Genomic DNA, 17,914 nt, shown 5'->3' on the forward strand with positions numbered 1-17,914 from the left:
ATTTACAATCACTTTACTGCATAGAATATACATCTTCAATCAAGGCAAATGCAAAAAGAACACTGAATCTACTAAGCCTAAACTAAATTCACTTTCTGGGGTCTAACAATATCATGAAAAGATCAAATCATATTCCAAACACTAACACCATCAACTCACCACCAATTTAGATAATCTAGATTGTAAGTCTGAACCAATCAAATACTATTTTGTTCCCTGGACTCTAATCAAACAGAGTTGCTATTTGTTACGACATTACTTGAGCAATTTACATGTCAAAAACCTTATCTCCATTTTGAAAAATCAGTTATCCAATTTCCTAAAGCAACAGTCTTTTCCGTTGAAAAAAAATCCCCAAAAAACCCTAAAATCAAAATCAGGAAATCCAAACATGGTAGAATGAGGCGAACAGACCAAATCTAGAGAAGGAGAATTCGTGGGAAACCACTCACACAATCACAGTAACTACATCATTTTTTTTCTTTGTGGGCATGCTTGTTTTTGCTTTCTTAGTTCAATACAATCACATAACTAATGAAAATAAGCATGAATTACATGAATTTAGATGACCCATATTCGAGAGGTGGAATTGGAATCTTACCTGAACCCACAAGCTTCGACAGATCACAGTGGAGGTTAAGTCTGGTAGGATTCGCCGTCAAACTGCTCACTATAGACGGGTTCGTGGCCGGAGCACCATTAATAGCGAGTGACGGATAGAAAAGAGAAAGAGAGAGAGAGAGATCTGCTCAGTGGTTTCAAGTGGGCTGCGCAAGAACAACAAGGTCACTGCTTCGTGGTGATTTTGCTTAGAATCAAAACTCCAAGCGGCTTCCTATTTGGTTTGCAGCTGAGGGGAGATGAGAGAGGGAATGGGTTGGCATGGCTTCTGAGAGATAGACCTAATCGAGATGCATGTGCATGTTTCGATGACAGATGGTGTTTTCATGAGAGAGCCATGGTGTTTTGATGAGAGAGTGATGGTTTTTGATGAAGTTGAGAAGAGAGCTACTCGACGAGAGGAAACGGCTGTTTTGACAAAGTGAGAGTAAATCCAATAAACCTAGCTAGCTAATTAAGTTGTCAAAGGTGCGCGGGCTTTTAATTTTTTCTTTATAAATCAGACAACATAAACACGAAGTTTTGTTGTCTGATTGTGAACAAATTAAATCTCAGCTAAGGTTCCAAAGAGGGAAAAGTTCCCGCTATAATATGCAACCAAAGTAACATGCTAGCCAATGCTCATTTACACAACGGAAACAACTCATTTGGTTGTCTGATTATCAATTTGGTGCTATATATTTCAATCAAAACTTGGAGGTTTTTGGGGGGCTCGAGTGCCATTTTGGGCCAAATAAAGGCACATTCAAATATTTCCCACTTCATCACACAACAAAAAGTCAAAAACCGTTGTATCATGTTTTGCATGGTACTTTCATACAACAGATATAACTATACTGTTGTGCTATGTAGTACCAATTTGGAGCCAAATTTGAGTCGATCTGGGAGGGAAATCTGCCGCTATTTTTTTTTATGATTCAGACAACAGATTATTCTTGTAACCGTTGTGCAATGACCTTCTAAACAAAAACTTCATAATTTTAACCACCTTATACAACGTAAGTTTACTAAACATGTGTGATTCACTTTTCTTCATCACACAACACATTTTTTTTTTCGTTGTGCAAAAAGTGTAATTGGTGTAGTGTTAATAAGACATTTCATTCTTCATGGCATTGATACGCTTAAAGCAAGCGCATAATTTAACCCTGAAATATCATTAGTAGTACGTAATAAATAGGGATCGTTCTATTCCGGGGATTGAGGGTACACCTATCAACTCAAGTGTACAACTTAGTATGGAAAAGTCCACCTAATTGCAATTCTCTTTAATTAAATTCAATCTTTGTACAAAACCTTTACTACTTTGATTCAAGTTTACACAAAACGAAAAGTCGATTTCATGTTCTTAAACCTAGCACCAATTATATCGAAACCCTAAGTGTTTGCAACCACATAAGATTAAAATACAAAAGTCATCTATAACGCAAATTTAATTAAACAAACCCACATAAGCAACTCTCGAATCACAATAATATGAATCTGAAAATTCTCAATTAATCATAAAAATTCCAAAAATTAATATTTGTTCAAACACATATGTCAACTAGTTCATAACCAACGAAATTCAAAGCAAAGGTTACAAAGGAGAATCGGATTACACCGTGAGATGGAGATGGTGATGAACGATTGATGTGGTGGTCTCTTGAATCTCGAAAGCAACCTTCAAGGTTGGAGATGGATGATGGATGCTCACGGCTATGCTTCTTCTCCCTTGGCCTTGCTTGAACTCGTGGAGATGACTAGAGGATGGAGAAACTCACAGCTATGCTAAGAAGATTTTCTGATTTTTTTCTAAAGTGTAAATTGTATGGGGGAGAGGAACCTTGACGTTGAGAAAGGGGAGTTTTATATAGGAGCATGGCTAGGGTTCACAAAGCAATCAGAATTTTCCACATAGCTTCAACCAATGATAATTCGCCAAGTAAGCTTGTGATGTGGTCCAACTAATCATAGAATGCCAAGTAAGCCTTGTGATGTGTTCCAACCAATCATAATTCTCTAAAATACCTCCCTAATATTTAATTGCCCAATTTCCTTGAAATTATTCTGATTTTCTTCATGAATTTCGGCCAACATTCCTTTAGGGAATTTAGGGATGAATCTGGACGCCTTTTTAGCTTTTCCTTGGTGCACACATATTTTCCTTCCATAAATATCTCCCTTGAATCTCTCTTTGCGTCATCTCCTTGATTATTTCTGATTTTCATGTTGGCAATCACACCAATTTACTCCTCCAACAATATTTCTTTCCATAAAAATCTCCCAAGAAAATCTCCTTTGATTTATTCCACGTGAAATTCTCAATCAATCACCTTATTTCCCACGTTGTCACCTTATTTTTCCTTAAGTATTACACGGCAAATTTAATCCAAAAACCTGAAAATAGAAGCTTTCTAAAATAAGAAATGGAAACTTTCTTAAACTAAAATGGAAACTTTCTAAAAATAGAAAATAGAAATTACAAAACGGAAACTTTCTACAATTAGGAACTTTCCCATTCGAAGAATGGAAACTTTCCTAAACAGAGTTTTATTAAGGAAATAACGCAGAAAATATAGGGAAATAACACTTAAAACGTCGCATTAAAATGCTCCTATCAAATTCCCCCACACTTAGCTTTTGCTAGTCCCTTATCAAAATCACAAAAAGACTCAACTAAGACTCAACGAAAATTTAAAGACTCTACACAAACAATGACTCTACTGCCCTTCAACTTTTTGTCTCAGCAATCTCTTACTTTCATAACACCAAGATTAGCACTCAACCAAGAATCAATATTTAGATATTCGAGAGTTAATTCAAACATATAATCCACATATAAACAAGTAGGACTTGGTTGTAACAATGGTGATGGGGTTAAGCTCAGCATGCTTCAGACAAGTATGATTCATATCCTCACCAGGTATATCCACTCTTTCTTCTCTCAGATCATGGCAATGCTTAAAAGCTTATACACTCAAGTATATGTGAAAGATAGCAAGTACATCACATATCATATGAAACGAAAGCACATGTATATATTTTTCTAAGATCTCATGAAAGATACCAACTACTTGCACAGATGGACCCAAGCCATAGGTTCAACTCTTGTAACTCATCTCCACAGATCAAAGGCTGTCCCATCTTAAGGATCAAGAAGGCCTTCTCAAAGGTTGTAATTGGGCCATGGCTCAAGGTTTTAAGAAACAAAGGATAAGGAATTTAACAAAGTGTCCTAAAAACCTAGCAGAGCTCATGTAAATGTAGAGACTTCTAAAAATCCACCAAGGCATATAAAACGTCATAATCCCATAGAGGTAATGTAACGAGGCCAAATGTCTTCATTTTGGGCCCTAACTTCACTCTAAACTTCCTTTGAACTCTAGTGAATTGGACAAAGGCCAAATTTTTCTGTAATGGGCCTTCAATTTAAAACAAACTCCAAACTCACCAAGTATGGGGGACTAAAATCCATAAACATTTATTTTTCTTTTTTTCTTTTTCTTTCTAACCGTGTACAAATTTTTTTTTTTTGTTCATTTCTTTTTCACGGCTTTCACATATTTTTCTTTTCATGGACAAGTCTACCCCCACACTTGAACTTTCACCTCTTCTCAATCCTCATCCTTGCGCTAAATCCTCAAGTCAAGTCCCAAAAGATAGCTCCACTAAGTTTTTAGAACAAAGGGTAGGATTGTAACTATACTAAGGTTTAGGGTTAAGGATTTTAAGGGTGATGAAAGAAAAGGCTTAATGTAGGCTCAAAGGGGTTTATCTAGGGGAGTCCCACGACGGGCACAAATGGGGACACATGCTTATTTGGCAATGGTGATAATTCCTAGGGTGCCTCTATCCTTTCCAGAATCAGGGCCATATATTGACAAACGTCTCAACAAGTACAAGAGTGAATTCTAGCATTCTCTAGTCCATCAAACTTAATCTATGGCAAGCAATCAATCAAATGAAAGAATAATGAGATCATCAAAATATCGCCAAGAAAATAAGAATATATTTTTCAATTATCACTCCAAGAAAAAGGGACATGGGCTCAAATATCTCACATGGGTTTTTATGAATCAAAACTCATCTTAACATGCTCATATTCCGTACCAAGGTCACGAAATCCATATCCACTACACATGCATACATTTTTCATATATCTCAATTAACCAAAGAATACCATTTTAAAATCATCTCAATCTTGTGATCCTCTTTTAGCCATAATTTCGGAGATATAGAATCATCCTAGATAGTTGAAAGGGCATCCTATGACTCAAAAATAAAAACAAAACAAATGAAAACAATTTTTTTTTTTTTTGACATTTTTCAATTTTTTTTGTATTTTCCAATATATATGACTCAAAATAAAAAACAAAAGTATAAATCCCTTCCCCCACACTTAAATATTGCATTGTCCTCAATGTAATCAATCATAAGCATGCAATGAAACAATTAAGCATATAGGAAAGAAATTTACGAAAACAAAAACAAAAGAGAAAAATAGAAAAATAAAAGAAATAGGGAAGGAGAAAGCAAATCTGCATTTGAAGACTCCTTCACAGCTGCTTCTGAATTGGGTTGCCTCCCAAGCAGCGCTTGAGTTTAACGTCTTTCAGCCAGACGGAATAGAAATTAAAAAGTTAGTAACTATAATTAACAAAGATTTAGAAAATATATAAACAAGTAACTATGAATTACAAAATACAAGTATAATTAACAAGTACATTGTACATACGACACAAGTTAGGTACACAAGTGAGTAAAAAAAAAACATGAAAAATATTTACACAAATGTTTTTTTTTTTTACCTTAGTGTATCACAACATTTTGTTACATTTTCTTTTGTCATAAATATTATTGATATCAAATCTAATTCCAAGTGGTAAATCAAGTGAACATGCGGCCCAAATATAGTCGCCTAGACACAAACTCCCTTTCTCATCCTTTGGGCAACCTTACTGAAATGGCCAGGTAGGGGAGGACGAACACGAGAGGAAAAATCCATTTTGGCATGAGCTACTCCCACATTGTGGTTTAGGCCCATTTGTAAGCACTTCTGGATTCAAAAACCCGTCATGAACGTTGTCCCCTTCCTAGACACCATTCCACATAGGCTATACTTACTATCAAAAAGTTCATAAGTGTAAATACAGTTCAACAAGTGTTAATAAAGGCCGCCCTCAACCTTAAGGGACCTGAACTAGGCACCAATAAGGGGTTTAGGCCAATATTAACAAAAGAGACTTCACCTATTCCATTCAATGTACAACTTACAATTAAACATGCAATCAAACCCTAGAAAGCTAGTCAATCATGTCATGTTTAACGCATTACACATAGAGAAAGGCTATCAACTCAAGTGTACAACTTAGTATGGAAAAGTCCACCTAATTGCAATCCTCGTTAATTAAATTCGATCTTTGTACAAAACCTTTACTACTTTGATTCAAGTTTACACAAAACGAAAAGTCGATTTCATGTTCTTAAACCTAGCACCAATTATATCGAAACCCTAAGTGTTTGCAACCACATAAGATTAAAATACAAAAGTTATCTATAACGCAAATTTAATTAAACAAACCCACATAAGCAACTCTCGAATCACAATAATATGAATCTGAAAATTCTCAATTAAGCATAAAAATTCCAGAAATTAATATTTGTTCAAACACATATGTCAACTAGTTCATAACCAACGAAATTCAAAGCAAAGGTTACAAAGGAGAATCGGATTACACCGTGAGATGGAGATGGTGATGAACGATTGATGTGGTGGTCTCTTGAATCTCGAAAGCAACCTTCAAGGTTGGAGATGGATGATGGATGCTCACGGCTATGCTTCTTCTCCCTTGGCCTTGCTTGAACTCGTGGAGATGACTAGAGGATGGAGAAACTCACAGCTATGCTAAGAAGATTTTCTGATTTTTTTCTAAAGTGTAAATTGTATGGGGAGAGGAACCTTGACGTTGAGAAAGGGGAGTTTTATATAGGAGCATGGCTAGGGTTCACAAAGCAATCAGAATTTTCCACATAGCTTCAACCAATGATAATTCGCCAAGTAAGCTTGTAATGTGGTCCAACCAATCATAGAATGCCAAGTAAGCCTTGTGATGTGTTCCAACCAATCATAATTCTCTAAAATACCTCCCTAATATTTAATTGCCGAATTTCCTTGAAATTATTCTGATTTTCTTCATGAATTTTGGCCAACATTCCTTTAGGGAATTTAGGGATGAATCTGGACGCCTTTTTAGCTTTTCCTTGGTGCACACATATTTTCCTTCCATAAATATCTCCCTTGAATCTCTCTTTGCGTCATCTCCTTGATTATTTCTGATTTTCATGTTGGCAATCACACCAATTTACTCCTCCAACAATATTTCTTTCCATAAAAATCTCCCAAGAAAATCTCCTTTGATTTATTCCACGTGAAATTCTCAATCAATCACCTTATTTCCCACGTTGTCACCTTGTTTTTCCTTAATTATTACACGGCAAATTTAATCCAAAAACCTGAAAATAGAAGCTTTCTAAAATAAGAAATGGAAACTTTCTTAAACTAAAATGGAAACTTTCTAAAAATAGAAAATAGAAATTACAAAACGGAAACTTTCTACAATTAGGAACTTTCCCATTCGAAGAATGGAAACTTTCCTAAACAGAGTTTTATTAAGGAAATAACGCAGAAAATATAGGGAAATAACAGTTAAAACGTCGCATTAAAATGCTCCTATCAGGCATGTCTCTGCTTACCTAGTTTTAAAATTATTTTGCCGATACGAGTCAAACGTATGATTAGCCAAGGAGTTATAGAGCAAAGTTCATTGACTCATTGTTTATTTTGCTATTAATTGTAGATTTTATTGGAGTTAGGATGGGGTTTATGGCTCGATTTGGTTCTGATGATTGCTCGCTTTCGTTAGGTTGGGGATACTTGGCTGATTGTTAGCTTAGAGTATGAAGTTTTATTATTTCTATATATGATCAATGCTTCATTGTTTAACATTTCAATTTGAATCCATATAGATCTTGCATTTGATACACGCAATTAAAAAAAAAAAGATGAAGAGCAAAAAGAAAAATAGTAAAATAGAAAGGAAAAGAAAGTGTCAGGGATTACTCTTCATTTTTGTTTACTAAATTATACCTGATTACTCATATGGGTTGCTCCACAGGTTGATTTGTGCTGATCTTATTTCATTTGAGGCTTTCAATAAGTTTGAAGCGACTTAGCTTCTGAGGTGTATAACTCTTCATAGGTTTCTGTAATTTGTATCAGTTTGCTTTTTTCTTCAATTTTTTTTTTTGGTGTCAAATGGAGTATTCACTATTAGACACAAGTAAATGGAACGCAGGACAGGGCTTTCTCTGGAATACTTCCATTTCATGTATAACATAAAACTATTCATTTAGTTGTTCAGTTTTGGATGTCTCATGTGTAATCTTTTCACAAACCAACAAAACAACTGCCAAATTTCGTTGTAATGCGACTTTTATCATTTGATTCAATTAGTTACATTTCATTTGATTCAATAGTCTTATGTTGTACCTGACATTCAGTTCTTGTGGTTCAATGTTGATAGGCACGCAGCAGCAGCGTTTCTAGTTTGAAATCGGTTTCTTTTTCCATTACTGGGAATCGCTTCCCATCTCTAACTTCAAGACCTGGACCTTTTCAAGTTTCCTATTCGGTAGGTTATATCGTTGTACTATGACTCCTTCTTTGTTATGTTTGCCTCAACAATCTCATAGATAAATTTTTACATTATTGGATTTTAATCAATAGGTCCAGTTTAATTGTATCGGCAGTAGCTTTTTGTTCATTGTGCTTCTCTAATCACAAGAAACACTCATATTTTAGTTTCTACTGCAGAGAACACCATCAATTATTTGAAAAGGCTGCTCATCTTCAAGTCAGCAGTGACGGATTTGAAGTTAATTTGGAAATCCAAAGCCAAGAGCTTGATATTACCGGGTTAGTACTTCTTCCCCATTTTTATATTTCTGTTGTTTTCATTTATTTTGGAAGAAGTACTAAGTTTGTTTGTGGCAATGTTATGGCTGTGATTTTTTTTATTTTTTATTTTTGATATACATTAGTCTTTTAGAGTCTCCACTTGTTTATTTTAAATAAAATAACATTATATAATTTATTTAAAATATAACTTGCACAAGACATACATATTCTGATGTAGCTTAATGAAACCAAGACAAACTTCTAACAAATGGAAAACTCAATTAACACAAACATGTAGCTTTGATAAACCTTTAGCCTTTGACATACATAATCTTGACTCAATGTTTTGTTTGATTGATCTAGAAAACTTGCATCTCACAATGGGTAAGAGTTGGATAAACTTAGGCAACAGATGGTCAAAGAGGGTTATTGATGGTTATGAAGACTTTTCGAAGTTTGCATACACCAATAAGAATGAAAGTGAACAAATAAGCTATCCATGTAGAAAATGTTGCAATCGGCCCATTTATTTGCCCAAAGAAACTGTGCGAAAACATCTCAAACATAATGGGTTCTTGAGAAAATATACGAATTGGATTTACCATGGAGAACCTCCAGTTGCTACTAACCATGCCAACTCTGAAATTGAAACTGAAGTTGATTTAAATGTCCAAGATGATATGTTTGAAATGCTGCATGAAGCTATGGGTAATACGCTCAAAGCAAGCATATAATTTAACCCTAGAAATATCATTAGTAGTATAAGCAAGTAGGGATCGTTCTATTCCGGGGATTGAGGGTACACCTGTCAATGTAAGACAAATTAAACAATTAAAATAAAAACAAAGTATAATATTCACACATAAACACTATTCACGAATTTAGGGGGGATTTAGGTTTTTGGTTTTCGAAAATTAAAAACAAGAATCAAAACTAAGTATAAACAAAAACACAAATACAAGAATGAAATGTAAGAAACAAAGATTAAAACCAAGTCTATAATTGAATTCGAATGAACCCTACATTGTTCTTCAAAGTCATGTGAAAGGAGTTGATCATGTGAAACATTAGAAAGCAAACGATTTCCCATATTTTACTTTCAACGCTAATTAACCTAAGTGAAAGCACAAAGATTAATCCTATCAAACATGTAATCAAACCCTAGAAAGCTAGTCAATCATACATATTCAACGCAATAGACACATAGAAAGGCTATCAACTCAAGTGTACAACTTAGTATGAATAAGTTCACCTAATTGCAATCATTTTCAATTGAATTCGATTTTTGTCCAAAACCTTTACTACTTTCGATTTAAGTTCATAACACAAAAAGTTGAATCATGTTCTTAAATCTAGCACCACTCATACATAAACCCTAAAAGTTTCGAACCAATTAAGATTAACATACAAGAGATATCAATAAAGCAAATTCAATCGAACAATCACACATAAGCAACTTTGGAATCACAACATAGTTTTCGAAATCCTTTATTCAATCATAAAATTTCAGATTATAAACCTTGTTCAAACATAAACGTTAACTAGAACAATCTTTAACAAAATCAAACAAGGAGAATCAAAAGTGATTACAAGAAAGAAGGTTGAATTACACCGTGAATGGAGAGGTGGATGAATAACTTGAATGATGAAACAATGAAACTTGAAAGCAAGCTTCAAAGTGCACGGCTTCAAGGTGGAATGGTGGAGATGCTCACGGCTTGGTCTTGCTTCTTCCTTCCTTGCTTGAAAATGCCAAAGGTTGAACTAGAGAATGGAGAGAGCTTTCGCGCGTGGAGATGATAGGAGCATAAAATGCGACGTTTATAATGTTTAAACCCTATATTTTGCTAAGTTATTTCCTTTATCTTGATCAATTTAACTTAGTTAGTGTTTTTCAGGTGAAAATGTTGTCTCAAAGTCCAAAAATGGCTAAGGAATGCACAAGTGGCGCAGAAATAAGAAGAAATGAAGAAATGGAAGTTCTCCTAGTTTGACTAGGAAAAGGAATCCTAGTTGGAGTAGGAATCAGAAGCTGACTTGGATTCAAACTCTTAAGTCGCGGAAATTAGAAGTACTACTTGAACAGGGAAACCCAATTCTACTCAGATAAGGAATCCTAGTGTGACAAGGAGTCCCTGTTGAATAAGGATTACTCGAGAAAGTTCCGCAAGAGTGTAGAAGAATCGCATAAAAGAAGTTTGTATTCAACTAGGAAACCTACTTGCATGTGGAGTTCTTCTCATACTAGGAGAGCTATGGAACGATCATGAAGCCTCTAGAAGACTCAAGAAGGTCATATGCCGTGCACATGGAAGAGGAAGCAACAAGAGATTTGAATTACAAATCAATGGGGAATTTGGACTTCCTGTTGAGTAAGGATTGGAATTTCGTGAGACTCTTAAGGATTCTTGAAGGTCCTTGATGTTTCTACTTCAGAATAGGCGTGGAAGACATGTGAGAGGCATGTGATGGCAAAGAAATCCTAATTGGACACAAGTTATGCTTTAAAGTCAAATCCGTTTCAGATTCGGAAATCTGCCTGTGCAGATCAGTCAACTTCAACGGAGTGTCAAAAATATCTCAGAGCTCAGAAAATTATGATCTTTATATGGTTAGAAAGCTACAGATGTCTAGTTTCCAGAACTTTTTACAGCTTGTCGATATCTATTTTCTAGAAGAAGTTATGGAAGTTTTAGTAGACTGAGGTCAATCCTGCCGGAAATCTGTTTTGTGAGAAAGAAGTCCTAAATCAACACAAACTAGGAGAAACCAAGTAGAAACGGATTGGGAGAGCCTTGGGACGTCCTCCTATAAATACCTTGTGTTTTAGACGTTTCAAGGTGAACAATTTTCTCCACAATTTCATATTCTCACTTGTTCTCTCTAGTTTTCAGGTTTTCGCAATCTTCAAGGAGCAAAGCCGTAACCATCCACCTTCCTAGCCATGATCAACACTTGTGCGACACCTTGGAGCTGCTTTGGACCTTGGGACGTGACTAAGGGTTGTTCATACCATCATCTTCTCATGAGTTTTCACGGTTTTGGCTTTCTTGTAGTTAGAATTTCTGCTTTGGAATTTCTGTTATGTGAACCAAAACTATGATGTGACAAACTGATTTTTGGATGCAATTTTGATGTTCTTTTCTATGTTTGATGTGGTTGTGTGTCTTTTGTGTTGATTAATTGCCGAATATGGAATGATAATCTGATTTTTGGTGCTTCAGTACATGTTAACGATTTGCTTGGTCTGACAAACAAATAGAATGAATTGCATCTAACTTGCTAGTAATTAGGTTTGATGCTTGGTGAAACCTAATTCAAATAAGTAGTAAAGGCTTGCTTTGAGTCGAAAATCAGATTATGCATGTGATGATAAGTTTTGACACGCTTAAATTTGCATGTTTATTGATTCTTTCTTGAACTTAATGATTTGAAAACGGGATTTTTCAACACAGTTGCTTTGAGTATGTGATATCGAACTTTTCAAAATAAAATTGATTTGGTGCTTTGCTATTTCGATTTGACTTAAGAAAGAAAGTTAAAAGGGGACAATGGTTGCTTGGATCTTTGTGTTCTTGGTTGATAGCTTTCCATGGTAACTAATAAAGATTAATGGATGCATGAAAATATTGATCTTGAATGGTTCTTGATGAATTGTTTTCCAAAAATTCTTCTTTTCCCACCTTTGTATAGAAACGATTTTAATCTTTTATTTGTTTTCTGAAAATTTATGATTTCAATCTTCAAAAACCCCCCTATCTTTACTTTTTCTTGTTTGTGTAAGTAAATAAAATTAACTTAGAATTTTTAGGTAGCATGTTAACTTAGATAAATAAAACAAAAAAAATAAAAAAAAATAAATGTTTTTAAAATTCGTGAATAGTGAGTCCGTGAATAGTAAATATGTGTTAGTGTTTTCTAGGAATTAATTTGGTGGTTTTTAGGGATTTGTTTTGTGTTTTTTAGGAGTTCCTAAATTTTAGGGATTCTTTGGTGTTTTATAGGAAAAATAGTTAGAGTTAGTTTTGACTTAGTATTTCTTGTTTGACTTGGTCAATAATTTGTTTTCTTAATAATTAAGTAATACTAATTAGTATATAACTAGTAATCATTGTTGTATATGGATTTTTAATATAACTATGACTTGTAAAATGTATTCTAATAGGAGTAGGATTTCCAAAACCTTTTCTAACTCAAATTCTTTGTTCCTTTCGAAATCTATGTATATATATACTTGTATATTTTGTAGTTTCTTCATTCTTTGTTCTCTAATTTCGTGTGAATAATGTATGTCTATCTAATTCTTTCTTTCTTGTTCTTCTAACGTTTGTGTGAACTTGTAAATGGTTTTTATTATTTTTGTGTAACTTGTATATTCTTTTCTTTAATTTTGTCTCACATATAAGTACCCTCAATCCCCGGCTTGAACGATCCCTGCTTATTCTATACTAACAACTACATTTTTCAGGGTTTAAATTGGCGATTGCTTTTGCTCGTATCAGGAGAGAATTTTCTGAATTGTAAGGTATGTATTTGAGATGTCTAGGGTGTAGTATATATATGGAACGGCAAGACTTGGCCTCCAAGCCGTGATTTTCTGTTTTATTTCCCAAGGAATTAATTTAATAATTCCACATGCCTTCCACCAATGAGAAATTGCCAAGTAAGCCCTAGTGTGTCATCCAACCAATCACAAAACTCCAAGATGATTCCCTAATATATTCTTGCCGAAATTCCTTGAATATTTTCTGATTATCTTCTTGCAATTCGGCCAAGATATCGTTAGGGTTTCAAGGAATGAATCTAGACGCCATTTGGTCCTTTTCTTGATTTCTTTCCTTAAATTCCACCCTAGAAAATCTCTTGCGTAATCTTTTATTTCTTCTTGATTTTTCACGCCACTTTTCTCTCCTCCCCTTGGTTTTCACAGCAAAGCATCTCTAGGGTTTCATCCTTGCGTCACAAACCCTAATTTCATGGGCTTTCATGGGCCTTGATCCATTTTGCCGAAAATCCAACTCAAATCCACAGAGTTCTTGGGCCTCGTTGCTTCATCTTCAAGCCTTGTCTTCCTCCAACGTCTAGACACATTATTTTTCCATTTCTTTTTCATGGTTGCATTGAAAACTTGCTTGGGAAGCCTTCCTCCATTTCGCAGGGTTTCCTGGTTGGAACAGGAAAGCTTATTTCTTCATTTCTGCTCAATTGTGTGGCCCAATTCGACTCATATTTGTTCGTCTTAATGTTCGCAAGCTCCTCTTTCCATTCGTGAGTTCATTTCCACTTTTTAGCTCGTAGATCCTGAAAATAGAAACTATACTGAAAATAGAAACTTTCTAGAAATGAAAATAGAAACTTACTAAAATTGAAAAATAGAAACTTTCTAAAAATGAAAAATAGAAACTTGCCAAAAATGAGAAATGAAAACTACAAAAATGGAAACTTTCTACAATAAGGAACTTTCCCAATCAAAGAATGGAAACTTTCCCAAACAGGGATTTTTCAAGGAAATGGCGCAGAAAAATGTAGGGAAATGCAGTTAAAACGTCGCATTAAAATGCTCCTATCAAATTCCCCCACACTTAGCTTTTGCTAGTCCCTTAGCAAAATCACAACACAGACACGACTACGACTCAACGAAAACTTAAAGACTCGACATATAACAGACTCTATTGCCCTTTAACTTTTTGTCTCAGCAATCTCTTACTTTCACAACACCAAGATTAGCACTTCACCAAGAGTTAATGTTTAGGCATTCGAGAGTTAATTAAAACACATAAGTTACATATACACAAGTAGGACTTGGTTGGAACAATGGTGATGGTTTCTGTTAAGCATGTTTCAAACAAGTATGATTCAATTCCTTACAAGGTATATCCACTCTTTCTTCTCTCAGATCAAGGCAATGCTTAAAAGCTTATACACTCAAGTATATGTGAAAGATAGCAAGTATATCACATAATGTAAGAACGAAAGCACATGTATAAATTTTTCTTTTAAAGATCTCATGAAAGATATCAACTACTTGCACAGATGGACCCAAACCATAGGTTCAACTCTTGTAACTCATCTCCACATCAAGGGCTGTCCCATCTTAAGGATCAAGAAGGTCTTATCAAGGGTTGTAATGGGGCCATGGCTCAAGATTTTAAAGAAATGAAGGGTAAGGAATTTAACAAAGTGTCCTAAAAACCTAGTAGAGCTCATGTACATGTAGAGAGACTTCTAGACATCCACCAAGTATGCAAAAACGTCACTATCCCATGGGGGCGTTATAAAGGGGCCTAATGTCTTCATGTTGGGCCCAAACTTCACTTTAAACTTCCTTTGATCTCTAATGAGTTGGACAAAGGCAAAATTTTTCTGTAATGGGCCTTCAATTTAAAGTAAACTCCAAACTCACCAAGTATGGGGGACTAAAATCCATGGAAATTTCTTTCTTTTCTTTTTCTTTTTAGCCGTACACATACTTTCATTTTTCTTTTTCTTTTTCTCGGCTTTTTCATGTATTTTTCTCTTATGGACAAGTCTACCCCCACACTTGAACTTTCACCTCTTCTCATCTCTTAGTATTGACGCCAAAAATCTTCAAGTAAAGTCTCAATTTATTTCCACTAAGTTCTTAGAATAAAGGGTAGGGTTATAGCTATACTAAGGTTCAGGGTAAAGATTTTAAGGGTGATGAAAGAAAAGGCTTAACGTAGGCTCAAAGGGGTTTATCTAAGGGAGTCCCACGACGGGCACAAATAGGGTCACAAGTTTATATGGCAATGGTGGTAGTTCCTAGGGTGCCTCTATCCTTTCTAGAATCAGGGCCATTTATTGATAAAACGTCTCAACAAACACAAGAGTGAATTCTAGCATTCTCTAGTCCATCAAACTTAATCTATGGCAAGCAATCAATCAATTGAAGAATAATGAGATCATCAAAATATTGCCAAGAAAATAAGAATATATATTTTTCATTTCACTCCAAGAAAAAGGGACATGGCTCAATTATCTCACATGGGTTTGTATGAATCAAAACTCATCCTAACATGCTCATATTCTGTACCAAAGTCACGAAATCCATATCCACTACAAGGCACATATTTTTCATATATCTCAATTAACCAAAGAATACCATTTTAAAGTTATCTCAATCTTGTGATCCTCTTTTAGCCATAATTTCAGAGATATAGAATCATCCTAGACAGTTGAAAGGGCATCCTAAGACTCAAAAATGACAAAAGACAAGGACTCAATTAACGCCAACTAGGGACTAGGGTTATTTCCTTTCTCCTTTCGGTAACTCCTTTGGGATGTGACCAGGTAAGGAAGGGAACGATTTTGGCGGAGCTCGGCTCACTTGTTTAGCAGGGGACGAGACCCTTTGCTAGCACTTCTCGTATCCAAACCAGACTTAGACATCACACCTTAATAGATGCACCTACGATGAAGAAATTATTTCACCCAAAACATGACTCAAAGACTCAATAAAGAAACGAAAATTTTTGTTATTTTTGACATTTTTTCGATTTTTTTTGTATTTTTTCAATATATATATGACTCAAGAAAGTATAAATCCCTTCCCCCACACTTCAATATTGCATTGTCCTCAATGTAATCAATCATAAGAATGCAATGAAACACTTAAGCATATAGGGTAGAAATTCACGAAAAGACCTACTAAATTCAAAAAGAAAACATGAAGAGAAAGAGAAATAGGGAAGGAGAAATCAAATCTGCGTGTGCAGACTCCTCCACAGCTACGTCTGAATTAGGTTGCCTCCCAAGCAGCGCTTAATGTTTATAGTCTTTCAGCCTAGACTTGTACCTTCATTTAATCCTCAGGTTGTGGAGCGGTGTGGAGGGGTACATCCTCCACTTCATGTTCCACAAACGCCTCATAGTAAGGCTTTAGGCGATGGCCATTCACTTTGAACTCGTTACCTATTTGTTCACTCTTTATCTGCACAGCTCCATGAGGAAACACATTAGTAATAATGAATGGTCCAATCCAACGAGAACGAAGTTTACCTGGGAAGAGTTTAAGACGAGAATGGAATAAAAGAACTTTCTGTCCCACGACAAAAGTCTTCCTACGAATCATCTTATCATGGAATGCCTTAGACTTTTCTTTGTAAATCTTGGCACTTTCGAAAGCATCATTCCTAATCTCCTCTAACTCTTGCAATTGCAACTTCCTATGTAGCCCAGCCTCATCTAGATTCATGTTAAACTGCTTCACAGCCCACCAAGCTTTGTGCTCTAACTCCACAGGTAAATGGCAAGGTTTGCCATAGACAATTCGATATGGTGACATACCTATGGGAGTTTTATACGCAGTTCTATAGGCCCACAAAGCATCCTCCAAACGCAAGGACCAATCCTTCCTGGTAGGATTCACAGTTTTCTCCAATATCCCCTTGATTTCATGATTTGAGACCTCAGCTTGCACACTTGTTTGGGGATGATAAGGTGTAGAAACCTTGTGTGTCACATCATATTTCTTTAAGAGAGCCTCAATCGTCTGATTGCAAAAGTGGGAGCCACCATCACTAATGAGAACTCTAGGCATTCCAAACCTGCTAAAGATGTTAGACTTTATAAAATCTGCAACAACCTTAGAGTCATTAGTTCGAGTGGCCTTGGCCTCCACCCATTTCGAAACATAATCCACAGCAAGCAAGATATAGAGAAATCCAAAAGATGAAGGAAAAGGTCCCATAAAATCTATACCCCAGACATCATGATGCTGCTGAAATAGCCTCACAATTTAACCCTGCAGAATGTAGTTGTCAGTATAGGATAAGCAGAGATCGTTCAGTCCGGGGATTGTAGGGTACACCTACACTAAAAGGTCAATTAACAAATAAAAGAATAAAAACGGGGGGTTTTGAAATTTGGTTCTAATCTACTTAAAATAAAAACAAACAAATAAAACTATTTACAATGATCGACTTCCCTAACCTAGACCACTACCACTCTGAAAATTATTAAGTATAAAAACAGAAAATTCATTTCAACATGCTACTAAAGCGTGCCCATCTTAAATGCTAGATAAGAGCCCAAATGAAAAGCTGTCACGGTCCAATCCATTTATATGATCCGTTCTTTGAATCAGCTCACACGTGCAAATTAACCATTACTCATAACAATTAACACGTAATTTCCAGAATCGTTTAATCATTAAAGCATGATTTTTACCACTCTTTAGAACTAATTACTACTTGTTTAACTCAGCGTCTTAACAAATAATAATTACTCTTGGCAAATTAAGCAAACACACATGAATACTCAGCGTGATTCTAGCATGCAAATTTATTAACCTAACTCTGAAAATTACCTAAACACCTAAAAGGGCACAAGATT

At 35.3% G+C, this 17,914-nt stretch overlaps 1 protein-coding gene across 1 annotated transcript in view; it reads right to left on the minus strand.

Annotated features, from left to right (window-relative positions):
• Nucleotides 1-17,914, minus strand: part of LOC112177922 — a gene marked incomplete at its 3' end in the record, with an annotated part of 128,197 nt that overhangs the window by 59,376 nt on the left and 50,907 nt on the right. The window contains exon 6 of the mRNA XM_024316159.1: nt 16,632-17,297. Coding sequence (XP_024171927.1) covers nt 16,632-17,297 — 666 coding nt within the window. The remainder of the gene's footprint in view (nt 1-16,631; nt 17,298-17,914) is intronic.

The sequence above is a fragment of the Rosa chinensis genome, chromosome 7, assembly GCF_002994745.2.
Source record: "Rosa chinensis cultivar Old Blush chromosome 7, RchiOBHm-V2, whole genome shotgun sequence".
In the NCBI taxonomy this organism is placed as follows: Eukaryota; Viridiplantae; Streptophyta; class Magnoliopsida; order Rosales; family Rosaceae; genus Rosa; species Rosa chinensis.